The sequence below is a fragment of the Carlito syrichta genome, unplaced genomic scaffold (assembly GCF_000164805.1).
Source record: "Carlito syrichta isolate Samal-C Ts95f unplaced genomic scaffold, Tarsius_syrichta-2.0.1 Scaffold153201, whole genome shotgun sequence".
In the NCBI taxonomy this organism is placed as follows: domain Eukaryota; kingdom Metazoa; phylum Chordata; class Mammalia; order Primates; family Tarsiidae; genus Carlito; species Carlito syrichta.
Window position 1 is genome coordinate 59,330 of NW_007097297.1, and position 18,133 is coordinate 77,462.

Consider the following 18,133-nt stretch of genomic DNA (forward strand, 5'->3'; position numbering starts at 1 on the left):
TTAGGGTTCAAGCCAGACTGTCTCTAAGGCACCAAGGAAGGACTCTGGGAAGACCCTCTTGGCGGAGCTAAGAGGGGAACTGGGGCTGCAGCCCACAGAAGTGCTCTTGAGTGATGTATTTCCCCGAGGCCCCACTCCTGATTACCATTGTCCCCTGTCCTGCCCCAGCTCCCCGCTGCCTCCACTGGGCAGCCCCCTCCCTCCTACGGCTGCAGCGTGGTCAGAGCTCTCTGGGGATGATTGAGAAAGGCAGCACGGGGCTGCTGGCCTCCAGCTCCAGGGCGGTGAGGAAGCAGTCGACCGCGGCCTCGCTCTGGCCCTGGGCCTGCAGCACCTCGCCCAGGCCCTGCCACGCCTCGTGGCATGTGCTCTGCCTCTCCACGGCGTCCCGAAGCACCTTCTGGGCCAGGCTCTTGTGGCCCAGCCGACTCAGCGTCAGACCCTGCGGACCAAGCACGGGGCGGGGTTAGTGAGGGCGTCCCGGGCACGGGCGTCCTGGCAATCGGGGCCAAGTGCAGGAGGCAGCTCGCCCAGTGGCCACTAGCCAGAGAGGTCTCCGTGTCTCTGGCTTGGGCGTTGTCAAGCAATCGTGCCCTTTGCCCATGCAAATCCTCCCCATCCCTGTGCAAGCCGTGCCTCGGCCCCCACCTCCCGGGCCACCCATTGCGGGATCCCTGTTCCTCCTGGCCCCGAGAGACAGGCTTTCAAGTCACCAGGCCTGGCTTTGAGTCCCCCCATCTGGAGGACCCTGGGTAAGTCATAGCTCTCTGGCGCTCAGTGTAAATGGTGAAATCACAGTGTCTACCTCGAGGGCTGCTGGGAAGTTGGAAAGCAGTCAGGGTCCATAAAGCCCTGAGAACAACATCTGGGCCGAGGGATCTCTCAGTAAACGAGCCGTTCTTCTCGGTCCTTGCCGCCTGCCACACATGGCTGGCCTTCGCCCCAGGGATGCCCAGTGCCAGAGCAGTGCACACTAGAGGGCTTCAGCACGGCCACTTGGGGAAGGGGAGCTTGGGGGTGGGAGGGACGGCTCCCTCGCCTTGATCAGGCAGCCAGTCTTCCCAGGGACATCCGGGTCCCGGGACCGAAGCACTCAGCCCAGCCCAGCCCGGCCCAGCAGGTGAGGGTCACGGGAGGAGAGTCAGGTGGCCACAGGGATCGGGGCAGTGCTGGATGAACGGGCTGGATCAGGTCAGGGATGAAGGCCTCGGGGACTCTGAGTCAGGAGCGGCTGGGAAGCTTGGCCCTGCTGTTTGGCTCAAACAACCCTGTTGCTAGTGAGATAGAGGAAGTGAACAGGAATTGTCACAAAAAGGGGCTGGGAAGTGAAACTGGCAGCTTGTCCCCTCTACATCCTCTTCCTCCCACACTGGGAAAGGGGGCTGGGGGGACAGGGCTCCCTTGCAGCCTCTGGTCCCAGAAGGGCTGCTCTGCACAGTGCCACCATCTCTGTTCAGCCCTCAAAGGCAGCATGGGATGACAGCACAGGGGGCCCCCCTTCTCTTGTTCAAAGATAGGAAGTAAAGCCCACCACCGACTTCCTGGACAGGCGGGGCCGGGGTGGGGGGGAAGCTGCCTTCTCTGTGCCTGGAGCCCCCTCTCCGGTGCCCGCCCACTGACGGCCATGTACATTTTTAGCTGGAACATTTTCCTCCTCGCCGAGCTCCCCGGAGTTAGGCCCTCGGTTGCTATGGAGACACACTGGGGAAGATGCACATGCCTGATTTCATAAAGTCCTCGGAGGGCCTGGAACACCACCAATTAGGCAAGAGTGAAAGATGGCGTTCAGGAAGCGCTGGCTGGAGAGCCCGTGGCCGGGGGTGGGGGAGGAGGTGGGGGCTGTCCTCACAGCGCCTCTGTCAGCCCCGGGCACAGCCGCGCCCAAGGAACCACACACTGGCAAGGGGAGGACAGGGGAGGACAGGGGAGGACAGGGGAGCTGCGGCTGGGGCGGAGCCTCAGGCAGGGCGCTGGATCCCGCCAGATGGGAGCGGTGCTGACTCAGGGCCGCCCAGGACCGGGCAGGGTCCCGGCTGGCCAGCAGGGCCCTGGGCCAGGCTGCTCTGCCCACACCACCCCAGGGCCGGACCCCGAGCGGCTCACAGTGGAACACGGCCCACAGGGAGGAGGGAAGGCAGGCCAGCCGACTGGCCGCCAGACACCAAAATTAAGCACCAAAAATGGAAGGTTTGAGCCCCGTGAGTGCGGCCCATAGGGAGCAACAGAGGACAGATGGGAAAGGCCAGCGGGGCCTCCCGGGGAGGGGCCGGGCCGGAGAGGCCTCCACACGCTTGCTTTTCTATATTGAGCTTCCACAGGAGATTGTGTTTGAAAAGAGAGCTCGACTGCTAAAAAGGAGTTTGAAAACCCCTGATCTAAAGATGTGTGTGGGTGTCTGGGAAGCGGCCAGATGTGCCTGCAGGCTCAACTCTGTGTGTGTGTGTGTGTGTGTGTGTGTGTGAGATTCTGTTTGAAAGATCTGCAGTTGGTTCCTCTGTGCATCTGTGTAGAGGAAAAAACTCAGGGCCCGGCAGTCAGAAGCCCCGGCAGGGCTGGAATCCCAGCTCTGCCACTCACAAGGCTGTGACCATGGACGAGTGGCCAACTTTCTCTCTGAGCTGTGGTTTCCTCATCTATAAACTGAGCAAAGAAATAGTCCTTCCCCGTGGGGCTCTGAAATGACGAGTTTGAAAAGCATAGCGGGGGCATGTGAGGGGCAGACAGCAGGTGGCACTGATTCCAAGATGGGCAGAGGGTCCTCAGGGGCTGGGAACAGAGGGAACTGCTGATCTCTCTCAAGGCTGGGAGAGGACACAAGCTCTGTGGGGAAGGCTGTAGGCTGGGGTGGGGCTGGCTCACGTCCCCCCACCCTGGGGTGCTGACCTTAGAGCCTGAAAGGAGACACCGGGCCGGGGTCAGGCTGGGGCCCAGAGGCCCAGGGCTTGTAACAGGATCTGTTGCCATCTGCCCCTGACACAGCCGGGTTCATGTTGGGTAGCAACTCGGCCCTGACAACTGGGCGGGGCCCAGCCCAGGAAGATGTGAGGTCTCACCTACTCTGTCCCAGCCTGGCGCCGCACCGGGGTGCGCAGACACCCTGGCGGCACCCCCACCCTCCCGGAGAACAGGTCTCCAGGGAGACGGGCGGGGAACAGATCTGGCATCTCAATTCCATCCAATGTCCCCGCTGAATCCTCCCCGTCCCTGGTGGGGGCGCCCCCACACTGAGAGCGGAGACCAGGACTGCCCAGAAGCTCTCGGTTTCTGACCCTCCCCTGGGAGATGCCATTGCCAGGCTGCCAACCCACAGGGACTGGAAGGTGATGGCAAGTTGTTTATGGTGACCAGGCACGGCACCTCCAGGGGACACGTGGGCCAGTCATAGCCGCCAACATGGTTTCAGAGAGGCACGGGACTCTGGGGGAAGTGCCCACGACTTCCCACCTCACTCCCTCCTTCTTCCCTTCCTTTCTACATCTCAGGGAGAAGGGGGTGTCTGGGCACATCTCATCCGCCTCTGACACCCGCCCCCCGGAAGCCTCCCAAGGATGGAGTCCCTCCTACCCACACGACTGCCTTGTATTCAGTCCCTTTCCTGCCGCTCCCCAGGCCAAGAGGGACAGGGCCCAGCCTCCTGCCTTGCTTGGTCATTTCCCACAGGACAGCAGTTCAACAGAGCTCGGGTGGGAGGAGGAGGGTTCTGGACACAGAGCCAGAGGACACCAGGAATCCTGGTGCTTACAGAGCCGGACAGTCGGCCAGGGATGCTGCCCACAAGGAGACGGGCAAACCCTACCTCTTAGAGCCACAAAGGCGGGCAGCCTGAGGGTCAGGGCCCTGCTGGCATCTGCTCTTACACTCTGAGGGGGGAGCCTCCCGGTGGGAGCTGGGTCCTCACAGTGTGGGGCCGGGGGCTGCAGCCTGGGAGGGGGACGATGAGAAAGAGTCCTGACTTTCTTTTAGGAACTGCCACCACGCTGTCCCACCCCACTCATTCAGTGCCCGGTGATGCTCCCTAGAGGGGCGGGGCAGCAGGAAGTTCGAGGGGTGCATGTGTCTCTTTTGCGGGGAGGCCGCCCTGGGAAGCACTGGGCCAGGCTGAGTGCTCCCTCTCCACCCCTGCCCTCAAGTATTTATAGAAGTTATTTTGGGAATTTTCTTTCTGAGCTCAAGGCACATTCCTAGGATTCTGAAACGGCCTTTCCAGCTCTTTCCAGCTGGGAAGCCGGGACTCAGCTGGAGGCTGTTGGAGCCTTCTGGTCCCTGGAGCCCCCGTTTGGGGACGCGGGGACTGCCGGGAGAAGCCTGCTCTACAGGAAGGGCTCCCTCTCTCCAGCCACCCAGTGTGCAGACACGCCCTGCCAGGGAGGCCCACATTCCGGCCCAGCTCCTGCTCTCTGGCATTCCTGATTCTCTCAGGTGTGTCAGTCCCAACCAGTCCAACCAGACCAGGAACAGGAAGGAGGCGACTCTCCAGGTCAAGAACCTACCCTTCACTTCACATCACCCTCTGGAGCCCAGGCAGCTTCAAGGCCACAGGCGGGTCCCACTTCCCTGTTGGGAGGAGGTGCAAACTCTTCCAGACCCCACCCAATGCCTGAGGAGGGACTGCTCACTCCAGACCCCCCTGGGCCTCAAAGGAAGAGGCTCCAGCTGAGAAGGGCCCAGTTTCACTGGGAGCCCAGCCCAGATGGGAGTCTCTTTGTGTTGCTGAACCTATGCCTATCTCCTTTCTCACTCGGGGTCCGCTAGAGGGGAGAGGGGGCCAGCCTGTGGGTCACATGGAGAGCCTGAGAACCCACAGGGAAGCAGACTCCTTTGCCAGCTGCCTCCTTGGGGCAGGGGGCCAGGCCTTTTCTCCTCCCCTTTCTACACTCTCTGGGCTGCGGAGTGAGACGTGGGCCCAGTTGCAGAGGCCTGTTGGGGGAGCACAGAGGGCTACTGAATGGGCACCATGTTGCTCCCCCCAAATCTTTCTGACTCCTCTTTTGACAAAATTGATTCTGGAGCTAAATTAAGCCACCAGTGTTCAACTATCATTCTGATCTGAACCCATGACAGGTTTACAAAAGTATCCTCTCTGCTTCCTCATCAGAGTTGGTGATGGACTTCAGCTCACACACCAGCTGTCTCAGGGACAGGTAAGTGTGGGGGCCTCTGAACCCCAGCGAGCAGGGGCTGGGGGACAGGGCCTTACACCTCCTCTGGGCCCTGGGCCTGCAGATCCCCCTACTTTCTCCCTTCTCTCCGCTTTCCTATCAGGGCATGGGACCTCAGACAGTGATGGCGAGGGTGAAGGGAGAACCCACAAGAAAGCCACCTCACCAGGCAGTCAGATGGCCAAGACATGCCTGTTGAACTTTCCTGCCAGACAGAAGCAATATTCCACTTCTGCTGGAGGATGGTGGGCCAGAGCAAGACTTCTGGGTCCCCTCTGGTGCCTAGCCCCCTCTAAGTCACTGCCACAGCTTAGGAAATGAACAAGGAGGGAGAAGCCTGGAGCAGAGGTGGCACATCCTGGACCCCGAGATGTGGGGCACAAGAAGCAGCGGCTGCTGGGGACCAGGAGCCAGAGACCCTGCTGCTCTGGGCACTCCCAGCCCCGGCAAGCATCAGGGAATCTCCAAAATGCTGGCATCGCTGAGTTTCACTCCTAGCTGCCCAGGACACCTTTCTTCCTTGAAGTCAGGAAACAGATGCTGAGCCAGCCTGGCGATGACAGGGCCACGCCAGGTCTGCCCAGTGCCCGTCACCAGTGCCTCTTCTCCAGTGGCCTCGGATTAACCAATGTACAAGGGGACCCCCCAAAACCCAGAATTATCTTTTGAAGGGGGGTTCCTTGTAGTACAACCTTCCTCCACCAGGTAAGTGTTCTAGGACCCATGAGTTTTTTTAATCTGGAAGCTTTGAGAAGGTTGCATCACTATTTGCGGAAGAAGTGTCCCAAGTTGTGGCAAACAGATGACTGATTCTTCCACCATGACAACGCATCTGCCCACACCGCGTGGAGTGTTCAGCAGTTTTTGACCACAAAAAAAACAGCATCACCCCCGTGCCTCACCCTCCTTGTGTTCACCTGATCTCACCCAAGTGACTTTTTTTTTGTTTCTCTGGGTGAAAAAAGTCCTCAAAAGGAAACGTTTTGCTGATGTAGAAGAAGTGAAACAAAAAACACAGAAGCTCTAAAAGGCATCAAAATTGACAAGTTCAAAAACTGTCTTGAACAGTGGGAAAAGCATCTCAGTAGGTGTACTGCATCAAACAGAAAGTACTTTGAAGGTGACTGAAGTTTTAACATGTAAGAATAAATACACAATTTTTTATAAGTAAATACCAGATTTTGGGGGGCCCGCTTTGTATCTCCCTGGTCCTTCCACTCAGCTTCTTCCCTCCAAAGCAAGCTGCCCTGCCTCTTCCTTAAGTCCGGTCTGGGCCTTGCACGGGTACACTCTTCACCCATCCACAAGGCCGCTGGGGTCCACCCACGTTCTGTGCCTTGGCCAGATTTCTGGAATGAGGGACTTCACTGCGTCTCTGGGGCCTGGCTCAGGGGTGCCCTTGCCCCCTGCCCCCTACAAACCAAGGGCATCTGGACACAGCCTGGCAGCTATGCTTCAAAGGGAAAAAGGTAAAAAAATAACCCCATCTACTGAGCCATTAACTCACGGGATTATTTAACCAGATTCTCACAGTAGCCCTAGATGCTCAGCATAGCAATCCCCGTTTTATAGATGACAACACTGAGGTTCTGAGAGGTCAAGGAACCCACCCAATGTTAAAACAGTGAGGGGACTCCAGTCCAGGTCAGGTGAACCTGAAGGCCGTGCTCCAACCTGCAGGCACCCTCTCCAGAGCCAGCTCTGACACCGCAGTCTTAAAACCCATCCAGCCAGCCCACCCTGGAGGCAGTCTCAAAGGCAGCACCTCCCGCTGCCTTCTCAGCACCCTGCAGGCATCACAAGGAAATCCAGGGCAAGGACCCTCATTCCACAGCAAATGCGGTACAAGAGAAATCAGCCCCGTCAAAGGTGGAGCTCAGACCACATTGCCACCAAGACTCCTATGCAAATATGGCGACCCCAAATGCCCAGCATTGACTTATCCTTTCATAGTTCTCAGCTCATCTGAGCCCTAGAACTACCCTTGGAGGTCACAAGGGCCTGAACTTGATCCCCAATCAACAGAGTTGAGACTGACACCTTTAAGAGGCAAACAGATCATGCAGGCTCTGCCCCATGCAGAGATGAAGGCTGTTATCTGAGGGGTGGGTTCCTGAGAACAGCCCCTCCCCCCTTCTCCACCTCTGGCTCTTGCCCTTCTGGCTTCTACCAAGGGATGATGCAGCCAGAAGGCCCTCACCAGATGTGGCCCCTCAGTTCTTAGACTTCTCAGCCTGCAGAACTGTGAACCAAATACACTTCTGTTCATTATGAATTACCCAATCTCAGGTATTCTGTTACTGCAACACAAAGCAGACTAAGACCTCCAGTGAGGGAGGCCATTGCCGAGCACCCCCCATAGCTTGAGGGCTGGTCATCTGTCTTAGGTTTGTCACCCTTTATGTCTGGCCCTACCCTCCAGCATTGGGGAAGGAGCCAGCTAGCAGGGGGTGGCAGGGAGGGTGGTGATGGACAAGGCTGTATGCAGCCAGAGGTCACCTTTTTGGCCTCAGGGACCAGAACTTGGCTTCCTGGAGCACCTAAAAAGGCCCAACCCCAGGCTGGGCAGCTTGGCAAGACCTCGTCTCTACAATAAATAAAAAAATTAGCTGGTGGTGGCGCACGCCTATAGTTCCAGCTACTTGGAAGGCTGAGGCAGAAAGATCGCCTGAGTCCAGAAGGTTAAGGCTGTGGTGGCAGTGAGCATGCCACTACACTCCATCCTGGGTGACAGGGTAAGATCCTGACTCAAAAAAAAAAGGCCCAACCCACAACTTTAGTGCTAGGGTGGGTCCCTGGGGACTCAAGTCTCTCCTTGGGGAGGGGGCAGGCAGGGGAGGTGAGAAGCTTTGGGTCATAGCCATGCTTTTGATCCCCCAAACCCACTTTTTATTGATTAATGGATTGAGTCAGGGTCTTCATCTGTTGCCCAGGCTGGAGTGCAGTGGCACAATCACAGCAGCCTCAACCTCCTGGGCTTGGGCAATCCTCCCACCTCAGCCTCCCAAGTAGCTAGGACTACAGGGCAAGGGCCAGCATGCCCAGCTAATTTTTTCATTTTCTGTAGAGATGGGGTCTGGCTATGTTGCTCAGGCTGATCTTGAACTCCTGGCCTCAAGCCATCCTCCCAAAGCCCTGGGAATACAGGCATGAACCACTGCCCTCGTTTTCCCAAACCCTCTTAAAGAACCAGGCAGCCTGCTCCACGCTGGAAGTGAGAGGGTACCAAGCAGAGGAATCAATCATCACCACCCTCTCACTGAGAGGGCTACAGATGACGGCAATATTGTCTTCCCGTCTTTCCAGGTACCTCTGGAGAGAAGAGGCTGGGTTGCCTGCCAGGACTGCTTCAGAAACTGCATCCTGGGATTCACATCACAAGAGCCAAAGCCCATTCGGAGCAGTCTCCCTGCTGCTGCAGGGGTGCCTGAGGAGGGTAGGTTCTGGAGAGCCAGGAAGACAGCATGACAAGGGGCAGACCCGAGACTCCTCCCCTCCAGGGTCTGTCCCTGGGAGAGGAGGGCAGAGCATCACCCACCAACACCTCACCTGCCCACTCATGCTGGAGGGTTTCAAGCTCCCCCGGGGGCAAGCCGAGGGCAGGGAGAACGGGTGGCTCTGTGGCCAGGTCTAGGGCCTTCTTCAGGGGCTGCCGAAGGGTAGCAGAATGTGCCACCCCAAAACACGCCACTCTGGCATAAGGATTATTTTGAGCTGAAGGCAATTAAGCAGCAGGTACAAGAAACGCTCTCTGCCCGCCCCCTATTTGCCTAAAAGCAGGACATATTGACCAGGGTGTCCCCGTCTCTCCTCCCTCTCTACCAGGAAGGACAAAGGCTGACTACAGAAGACAGCTTTAGACCCTCATCAGCCTGGAGACAGCACCAGAGGAACTTAACAAGCTTTAGTAGCTAACCTTTGTCTAACCATTTGTTTCTCATGTATTTGTCTTCCTGAAATTTGTCGCCCCCATAGACTCAAGGTCCTTTTCCTTTGTCTTGTCACTTCTCTAAAATTATACTGCTCTTTGTTGAAGATTCTAGATAAGCCAGAGTTCTAAGGAACCGCCACAGTCACAGATTTTCTCATTTTCCTGTGAGGTACACACGTTAGTAAAATTGTTTTCCTCTTGTTACTCTGTCTTCTGTCACAGGGGTCCCAGCTGAGAACTCAGAAAGGTACAGGGAAAATGATTTTTTTCCTCCCCTACACTAGGAAACCAAGCCAAGCCAATTATTCCATGGGACATTCTAATCTCAGCTTCATAAACAACCAATGACCCTCCCACCATGAAGACCAGGTGACCTCAAAGGAACTCCCTTTTGGGAGGGCTCTCAGTGACTCGACCAGTTCATCGGCACTGTCTAGGCTCCCTGGCCTCCCTAGGAATCCCTTCCTTCTGCCTCTCGAGTGTCTGGTGCACAGGGTGGCATGGGAGGCAGCAGGGCAGGGACAGGCTTGGAGAGATACATACAGGCTGCCTGGGGTCCTTTCTTGGCCAAGTCCTTGGAGCCCTCTCTGAGGAGCAGTGTCAGCTGGGGTGACTCCTGACAATCTTGGGAGGGACCCTGCCTCCCCTCTCACGTGTCCTGAGGGAAGACAGGTAAAGCTCAGGCTTCCCCTTCTTGATTAGATTCTTCTGCCAGTAAATCAGGTTCTGAATACCCCAGCTAAGTGGGGCTTCTAGCTACTAGGAGGGAAGGTTGAGTCGGCACCAGCAGATGGGCAGGACCTGCTGCTGTGATTTGATTTCCATCTGCAGGGAGCATGCCTTTTCTTTCCCACACCTGTCAGTCTCCTGAAGGTCCCCAGCCATCCTTTAGCCCGGCGTAGGCGGCAGCCTGCAGGACCAGAGCTTGATGGACAAACTCCTCTGGACACCGCTGTGGGCATGGAGGAGGCTCTGCCCCAGGCAAAGAACTGACAAGGTCACATCTCCTTCCTGCCTGGTCTGGGTGGAGAAAACTTAGCTGAATCCAGGCTTGAGCTAGAACCACTGAAACATTTCCCATGGCATCTGGGGTATGGACAGCAGGACAGGGAGAGAAGAGAACTTGCTCTTGGACAAAGCTTATATTCCTAGAAACCTAGACCCCTGGCTCCTGGGAGCAAGCCTTCAGCTCCTAGGGGGCTTTCTTCAGCCCCTTGGTGCTTGCCAATCCCACTCTATGGACTGCAGGGTCAAATCCAGCACCCGCGCAGTACACTAAGGGCTATCTCCTCCCTCCTCTTTCAAGATCTCAGGAAGTGGGATGCACCCATGACCTCAGAGGGCTTACCAGGGACCCAGAACTCTTCCAGTCCAGGCTTGGGGGTGGCTGTGCTCTCAGGGTATGGTGGCTCTCCTGTCTCTTGGATCCATCTGAGGCCAACGTCACCATAAAGCTGCAATGGCGTAGTAAGGCCAGGATGTCCTCCCTGGGAGCCTGTCTTAGCAGTGACGTCATAGTGGCAATAACAGTTCCCTTCCATGTTTGTTTCTCTGGATAATTCTCCAAGCCTGTCCCCATCCCCAGAGTTCACAAAACCTGAGACAACTGAAGTGCCTCTCTCCTTCTCTACTCACTATTTTTGCAATAAATCCTTTACACAGATGTCAAACTGATTCTGACCTACTGGGTATAGTGGTTCCCATGAAAGAGATTCCAAGGTTGCATCCACGCTCAGTTGGAAAAAAGCACTGTGACTGATTAGCAATGTCTGTCACTGGTGAGGCACTGGAGAGTGGGTACATCTTGCCTTCTCTGGGATAGTACTGCAGACTAGACTTTCACACGCATCTCCTTGTTTGATTAGAACAACACTGTGGTCTAGGAACAATGAAGGGGACATCAGGAACATGGAAGCTAAATGTGTCTTTTCTAAGTCGCCCAAGTGAATCAGGGCCAGAGCCAGGATTAGATCCCAGATATCCCGAGTCCCAGACCAGTACAGGGAAGACATTGAGAGCTGGGAACGCTTGTGATCCACATGCCAAAGTGTTCATATGTCTTTAGAAAAAGAGAACTTAGTGGATCTCTCCCAGGCTTAACATTTGCTATTCTTTATGCATATGTGTGGGATGCTGGCAGGAACAGAGCGTGTGGAAAGGGGCTGGGGTGCCCACGCAGGAGCCGACTGCCCTCTGGCTGCTTGGAACTTTAAAAGAGGGCAGGCCTGGCTCCCACTTGCTCCAATTTCATCAAATCAGCAAGGCACCCCAGGAAGAAAAAAGGGACCATTTCAGAAACATCTGCAGGGAGCCACTCTGGACAGCTCTTCAGTTACCATGGAAACCCGCCCTTGGAAACCGCTTCAATTTCAGGAAAAGAGCTACAAACAATAATAAGCATAAATGAAAAATGGTACACCGCTACTTCAAAATTGGACTTGTTATTGGGTTTCATCGGGTTCTAGGGGCTGAGACTGCAGGCTCACATCCGGGAGTGCTGTGGATGGCAGACGTCCTCTGCCTGGCGGCAGGCCTAATGATATAGCCCGCATCCTCCCTCCCACCACCCTAATCAAGTTTCTGGATGTGACCTCCGGCGAGGCATTTATCAGAGAAGCTAATGTCTAAATTGCGGGAGGAAGGGAGGATGTGTTTTGCGGAACAGCAAACATTTGCTGAGCAGCCTGGAAGACAACTTGGAGCCATTGGGGAGGGAACATGGGCCAGGGTGTGTGGGTCACGGCACGGGTGTCCTTCCACGGGTGTCCTTCCACGGAGGCTGAACATTCCCACAGGCCTAAGTGGGGATAAGACCTAGGCTGGGGACTTCTGTTTTATTCTGTTTCCAAGGGCTTTCGGGTTCGAAAGGACCATACAAAGATGATCTGGCCTGCCTTCTCTCCATGTTCCCATTCTCTTGGTGACACTCACCAGACGGTGATGGAGCACGTGCCTAGACTAAGAGTTGTGACGTTTCACTGACACTGCGCTGACGTCTAACTCCCTGCAGCGTCTACTCATGGACAAATCAGCCCCCTCTTGGTAATAAGAACCCTTCAGCCATCTGCTGCCATTCTCCTGGTCCTTCTGTGTCCTCCACGTGGCAAATGTCAGGGACACCCTAACAGTCATTGTCCTCAAAGTGCTCTCACAGGGGCATATTCGAGGTGGAACCCAGACCCTGACAGGGGGTGACTGTTACTAACTGTAGACTCCTAGATGACCTCAAAAGTCACTTGTGCATATGTAGACTTGGACGCTTTCAGATCACTCTATTTATCCTGTTACCTGCTCTCTGGAAGCAGCAAAAAAAGGGGGGGGGCATCCATAGAGTCTACTGTATCACCTGTCAGAGCAGGTGCTCAATAAATGTTTCCTGGACCAGAGAATCCCCACTGGAAGGATAAGTAAAATGAAGGTCAGGAGAAGGTGGTTGACTTGCCCGTGATCACTCAGGAAGAAAGAGGCCAGGCCAGGACAAGAGCGCCCACATCCTGCTTCCCAGCCTCTGACCTTCCCACAGAGGTCACTGCACCCTGGGCACCCAAGTCCTGAGCCCAAGACCGAATAACGGGAGCAGCTGAATCTTTTACCGCCCCAGGGACCCTTCTCAATGTGTGCTTGAGTCAGGTCTGTTAAGTCTGCCCGTCCCAGAGCATGCCCTGAATCCCACCCAGGAGGTAGGCAGATGGTCAGGACAGGGCTGGGGACCCCAAGAAAGAAGAGCATGGTGGTGACCGCCTGGAGCTGAATAAGCCTCCAGGGCAAGGATCTGATGAGTAACAGTGAAAGTCCTTTGGAGCTAGATCACTTTATAGAAACTTCCACAGCAAAAAGAAAGTCACAATGAGTACCAACCAAGCCTTCTAGATCTTTTTCATCAACACAGACCCTGATTGAAGGGGAACGGCCTGTGGGTTTACAAGAACAAGAATGCTCTCTCTCCTGACAGAGCACAGAGGAGGGCCCAGAGAATCCCCACTGGACAGGTAAGTAAAACGAAGATTTGGAGGAAGTGGTTGACTTGTCTATGATCACTCAGGTAGAGAGAGGCCCGGCCAGGACCAAAGTGCCCACATCCTGCTTCTCAGCCTCCAATCTTCCCACAGGGTTCACTGCACCCTGGACTCCCAAGTCCTGAGCCCAAGATCGAGAACCAGGGGCTCAGGACTTGGGATCTTACCACCCCAGGGACCCAGCCTCACACAGCAGGGAACGGCTGTAGCAAGGTGCTGGCATGGCAGGGAGGAGGGGCAAGGGGGGACAGGGCCCGGGGCCTGGCAGCGAGTGGCGGGGGGGCCCGACTCACCAGGCTGTGCATGATGCGGACGCCATCCGGGTTCACCGTGAGCGCCTCCTTGTAGAGCTGCTTGGCCTCCTCCAGGCTGCCCTTCACCTCGGCCAGCCGGCCCCGCATGTAGAGCACCGAATGCGACGTGGGGAAGAGGCCCGCCGCCTCCTGGATGCAGAAACCTGCCTCCTTGAGGTGTTGCTGCTCCATGAACAACTCAGCTGCAAAGGCAGAAGGCAGGGGGAGGCGTGAGGGGTGGGGAGTCAGAGGCAGGGCCCCCTTTCCTCCACTGCAGAGGTAGGGAACTTGTCTCAGGCGACGGGCCCTGTCCCACCGAGACGCAGCCCGGGACCGGCTGGCTGTGGGATGCGGGGGAACCCTGGGGAATGAACGCCTACTCTATCCTGGGTACCCTGCTGAGCACTCCCCACGGGTTGGCTCGATGGAGTTAGTGCTCACCAAAACCCCATAGAACAAGCACTTTCAGGACCCCACTCGGGGAACTGGGTACATGGAGGTCCAGACACTTGCCTAAGGCCTCAGGGAGAGCAAGGTTGGAGCCAGGGTTTGCGGTGGGCTGTCTGATTTCAGAGCCCGCTAGTGAGAACATGGCATCCCCTGGAGCGCTAAGAGCATGCTCAGGTGACACTGACCTCTTTTTCAGTGTCCCTTCAATTCATCTGTTCATTGCGTGTCTGAGAAGGAGGGGACGGAAGCAGGTCAGGGGGCCCTTGGTCTCCCCGGCAGGGGGCTGACTGAAGGTGGGAGTGTGCTCAGAACCCAGGGAGAACCGAGTGACCCTGACAAGGACAGGGTGGGAGGGCGAGGGAAAGAGGCACTGCTAGGGGCAGAGCGGGGTACGGAACAGGCAGTGCTGGTGACAGCTGCAAAAACCACCGCCTGCACGGATGCAGAGCTGGTGTGCCAGGCCCAGGCATGTGAAACACTGTCTCTCACATCCTCACGAGTCTTGGAGGGAGGCAGGTACCATCAGTACTTTAAAAAAGCCGGGCTGAGGAGGTGAGGCTCTGATGAGAAAGGGCAGAGCCAGGGCCAGATCCCCCAGCAGCTCCGTGGCCTCCCTCCAAAGCGGTCACACACCCCTTTGGGCCAGCAGGCAGGAAGGGATCTGTTCAGGAACCAGAGCAGTGGGAAACGGGGCCATTCTTCCAACCGGGCCGGCCCACATGAACGCACACTTCAGACCCACGCGCTCAGGCACAGCCCACGACCGGCGCTTTCGGAGACACTGCTTGTCGGCCTCATGGGGCACTCAGCCTTCCTTCCAAAGCAGCCCCTGGTGCCCATGTGGAAGTCACAGAAGGATCGAGACACAGATGGGAAGCGCAGAAGGGCCGGCACAGTCTGACTTGCGGCTTTGCCAAGAACTTTTTCTAGCAAAGTCTAAGAGCTGAGGTTACCCTAGTTCGGATGATGTCTGGGGTGGGGTAGATGACAGATTTCCCAAGGGAAGCTCCCAGGATGAGGCAGAGAGACCTGGCCCAGGCATCCTTTCTTCCTGTCCTGCTAAGCAGCAGGAAGGAGGCCTAACCAGGGACTCAGCGACAACACCTAGTGCTTGGGGTACTTAGCATGAACATGGCCTAAGGTTCACAGTGCAATCCAAGTAGCTAGCCGCATCCTGAAATACTACAGAGGGCCTTTCTTGAGTAAGGATATTCTTTCTCTAGTGGAGACGAGAACTTGGGAGAGTCAGAGAATTAATTAAACTCAGAGAAGACAGGCTTCTCAGGATATGGCGCGCGAGAGAAGTACAGGCTCTTGTCCCTGGAGATAGCTGAAATGAAGACTCCCAGAGTAGACGGCACAGGAAGGTGAAATCAGGAGGTGGGGCTTTGAACTCAGGGCCCTGCAGGGAGGGGCCGGCCCAGAGGTCAGAGATTTGGCTATCTCAGTCTCAGCTCTGCTTCTGCTCTGTTGCTGAGCGGCTGCCAGGGGCTCTGAACCAGCTGCCTTCATAACTGAGTGTCTAATGTGCAACAATCGAGTACCGACTGTATGCCTGGTCCTCCCATGAGAAGGAGAAAGAGCAGAGGTGGAGGAGTGGGGCGCCGAGTCACGGAACCACTTGAGAAGCCCAGGTCGGTGCAATGGCAAGTGCCAAGTCTACATGTCACGGGCACTCAGGTGGGTCAGGTCAGTGTTGCTGGTGTGGTCAGGGAGGTCTTCCTGGGGGAGGCAGCATGTGAGCTGGCTGAGAGTGCAAGGACAAGGGAGGTGGGCCGGGATCTGCTTGTGATAGCATCTTCTAGGGTCATTCGAGAAGAGGAGAAAAGCAGAAGGAAGTGTGTGTGGGTGTGCGTTTGGGGGTGGCTGCTTCCTCCATTGCCAAAAGCCTGGCCCAGTTGTGGGCCTAGGAACCAGGGTCCCCACTCTCCTAGACCACCTGGCTCTAGCAATCCCATCCCGGGCCTGGCCCACGTGGGCCCCGGCCCAGGTGGCCCTGGCACGGCTCATTAAGCTGTTTACAACTTGCCACCCTGCCTCCAGAGGCTAACCCTAGTCCCTTCCTTGGGGATTCCTCATAGTGCATTCACATCAACAGATTTCAATGAGAGGGAACCCCATCCAATCCCAATGCCTCCTGCCTCGGGGCCCTGGGTCTTCCAGAGGCCCTGGACCTTGCTGGGCTGGCTACACGCCAGAGAACAAGCCCTGGAAAACAGGGAGGGCTGCTCTGATGGGCTCCGTCACCAGTTAGGCGGGAAACCAGGCAACACAGAACAGAGCCAGAGGTCTCAGGGCTTGTGGCCGTCTCGCAGTCAGCTTCTGGCAGGTCCAGCCTCCACGCTGGGGCCTCTGACCTGCAGACAGGCCCACAGGTCTGGGGGTGACAGTGCACTGCCCCTTCCTAGTAGCCTCAGTGTCCCTGGGAAGATGCCCTTGACCCGGCTCATTGCTTTACCAGACACGGTGCTCCCTGGACAGTCAGCTCGGCCACAGCAGAAGTCCCAGGGCACCGCGCCCACCACTGTCCTGATCTTCCAGCTGGCCCTGGCTGCCAGGACCCGGCGGTGCCCACACCCACCCTGGCCTCCCCCAGCCAGAACTGGATGAGCACTCACTATCACCAGATTTTCCTTGAATTTTCACAGTCGAGGTTGTCACCTCAGCAAACAGGACCCTGCTGCACCTCAGTGCCAAGGGCCCCTCTCCGGCCCGCTGGGCTCCTTCCCTGTCCCTCCCCTTCTATTTTCCCTCTGCTCTCAGCGGCCTCCCTGTTTGGCCCCGACTCCTCCCCTTGTCTGCCTCTGGTTTTCCTCCTCCTCCCTCATCCCCGCCCTTTCTCTGGGCAGGCAGGCTACAAATGGGAAACATCTGTTCCCTGGAGCTTTGCAAGAGGCCCTTTTGTTATTTTTTCTAAGGCATCCTGGTCTGACCTTGCACCCAGAGCTGGTTCCAGTCTTCCTGCCATTCCTGCCAAAGCCCTGGCTCTCCCACCCAGGCTGGGGCTGGGCTCCCTCCCCATGGGCTATTTCCCCAGAGGCAGGGAAGGCGAAGAGCCCAGGTCTACCCTAAGGCCTCTGCGGGCCTCCCCAGGTGAAGTGTACCTCCTACAGACAACCCCACCTCCAGGCCTCAGAAAGACCAGGAGAGAGAGAGAGATTAGGTCCTCAAAGGACTCTGCCTTGGCTAGCCTTGACCCTCGGCAGGGGCAGTGTTGGTGACCCCAAAGGAAATGAGACATGTCCTTCCCCACAAGCAGCCAGGATGAAGAAGGGAGGGGAGAGGGTGAGGGAGGAAGGAGAGGAAAGAGGGGCTGGAGTGGAGAAAGCCCAGGAAACCAGTGCAGGGACTCCATAGGTCTGAAGGGACTCTCAGGTTGGCCACGCAGCCGCCATCCCAGGACCCTGAGAGCACAAGGGAACTGGGGGCTGCGTGGGTCTGTCCTGAGAATGGCCTTGCCAACTCAGGAAGCTGGGAGGAGGAGAGGAAAGCCAGAGCAGGAGGATGTGGAAGAAGCACGGAGCAGCGAGAAGGGGGGACCTGGGAAAAGACGGGAAGAATGTGAACCCAGAGAAAAGGGGGCTCAGAGAAGGGGAGCACGTGGGACCAGGCAAGAGGCAGCTTCTCTCTCCACAGTGGTTTCAGAATAAACACGCTTTAGCCTCCGCCATGGCTACCCCACCCCAGCTCCCCAGTCTGCCCGGGTGACAGCTGGGGTGGCTTCCACCTGCAGGCCAGGGCCTCTGTGCCCAGACTGCGGGAGTCTGGCACTGGGCAGCTGAGACTCGGCCAGCTCCCCCCAAACCCAGAGGAAGCCCAGAGCTGCCTGTGAGCCGGAAGAGGGCCGGGACCTCTTCCTGCGTCCAGTCCACACCCCCACCCCAGAGATATGAGCTATAGTGAGGTAGGGGGCGGCGTGGGGTGGAGGTCTCTTGCTTTCCAGGAAAGCACCTCTCCGATCCGGGAGCATCTGCTGGGCTCAGTGCCCAGGAGGCAGCCCCAGCAGCCCGTCTCTCAAGCGGAAACCTTCCATGAGGCTTCTCACACCGGCTGGAAAGGGAAGGAGGCTGGGAGAGGGGAGGGGAGGAGGGCAAGAGTTGGGAGAGGAAGGATACGCCATTTCCCAACCCAAGAGTGGATTCATGACGGAGCTTGCTGCCAAACAGACTGGGATGCGATGCATCTTGAACCAAACCAGGGGGATTAGATCATTCCAAAATGATCAAGGCATCTTCCCTTCTTCCTGTAGAGTTGCCGCAGCTGGTGGAGTCATCAGGCAGGGGT

At 56.9% G+C, this 18,133-nt stretch overlaps 1 protein-coding gene across 2 annotated transcripts in view; it reads right to left on the reverse strand.

Moving 5' to 3' along the window:
- TTC7A (tetratricopeptide repeat domain 7A) overlaps positions 1-18,133 on the reverse strand; it is a 123,662-nt gene continuing 105,529 nt past the window's right edge. For both annotated transcript variants that reach the window (XM_008050585.2, XM_021708860.1), the window contains exons 17-18: positions 13,400-13,602; positions 1-442 (exon numbers count right to left, since the gene is read on the reverse strand). In XM_008050585.2, coding sequence (XP_008048776.1) covers positions 221-442; positions 13,400-13,602 — 425 coding nt within the window. In that variant the 3' untranslated portion in view covers positions 1-220. The remainder of the gene's footprint in view (positions 443-13,399; positions 13,603-18,133) is intronic.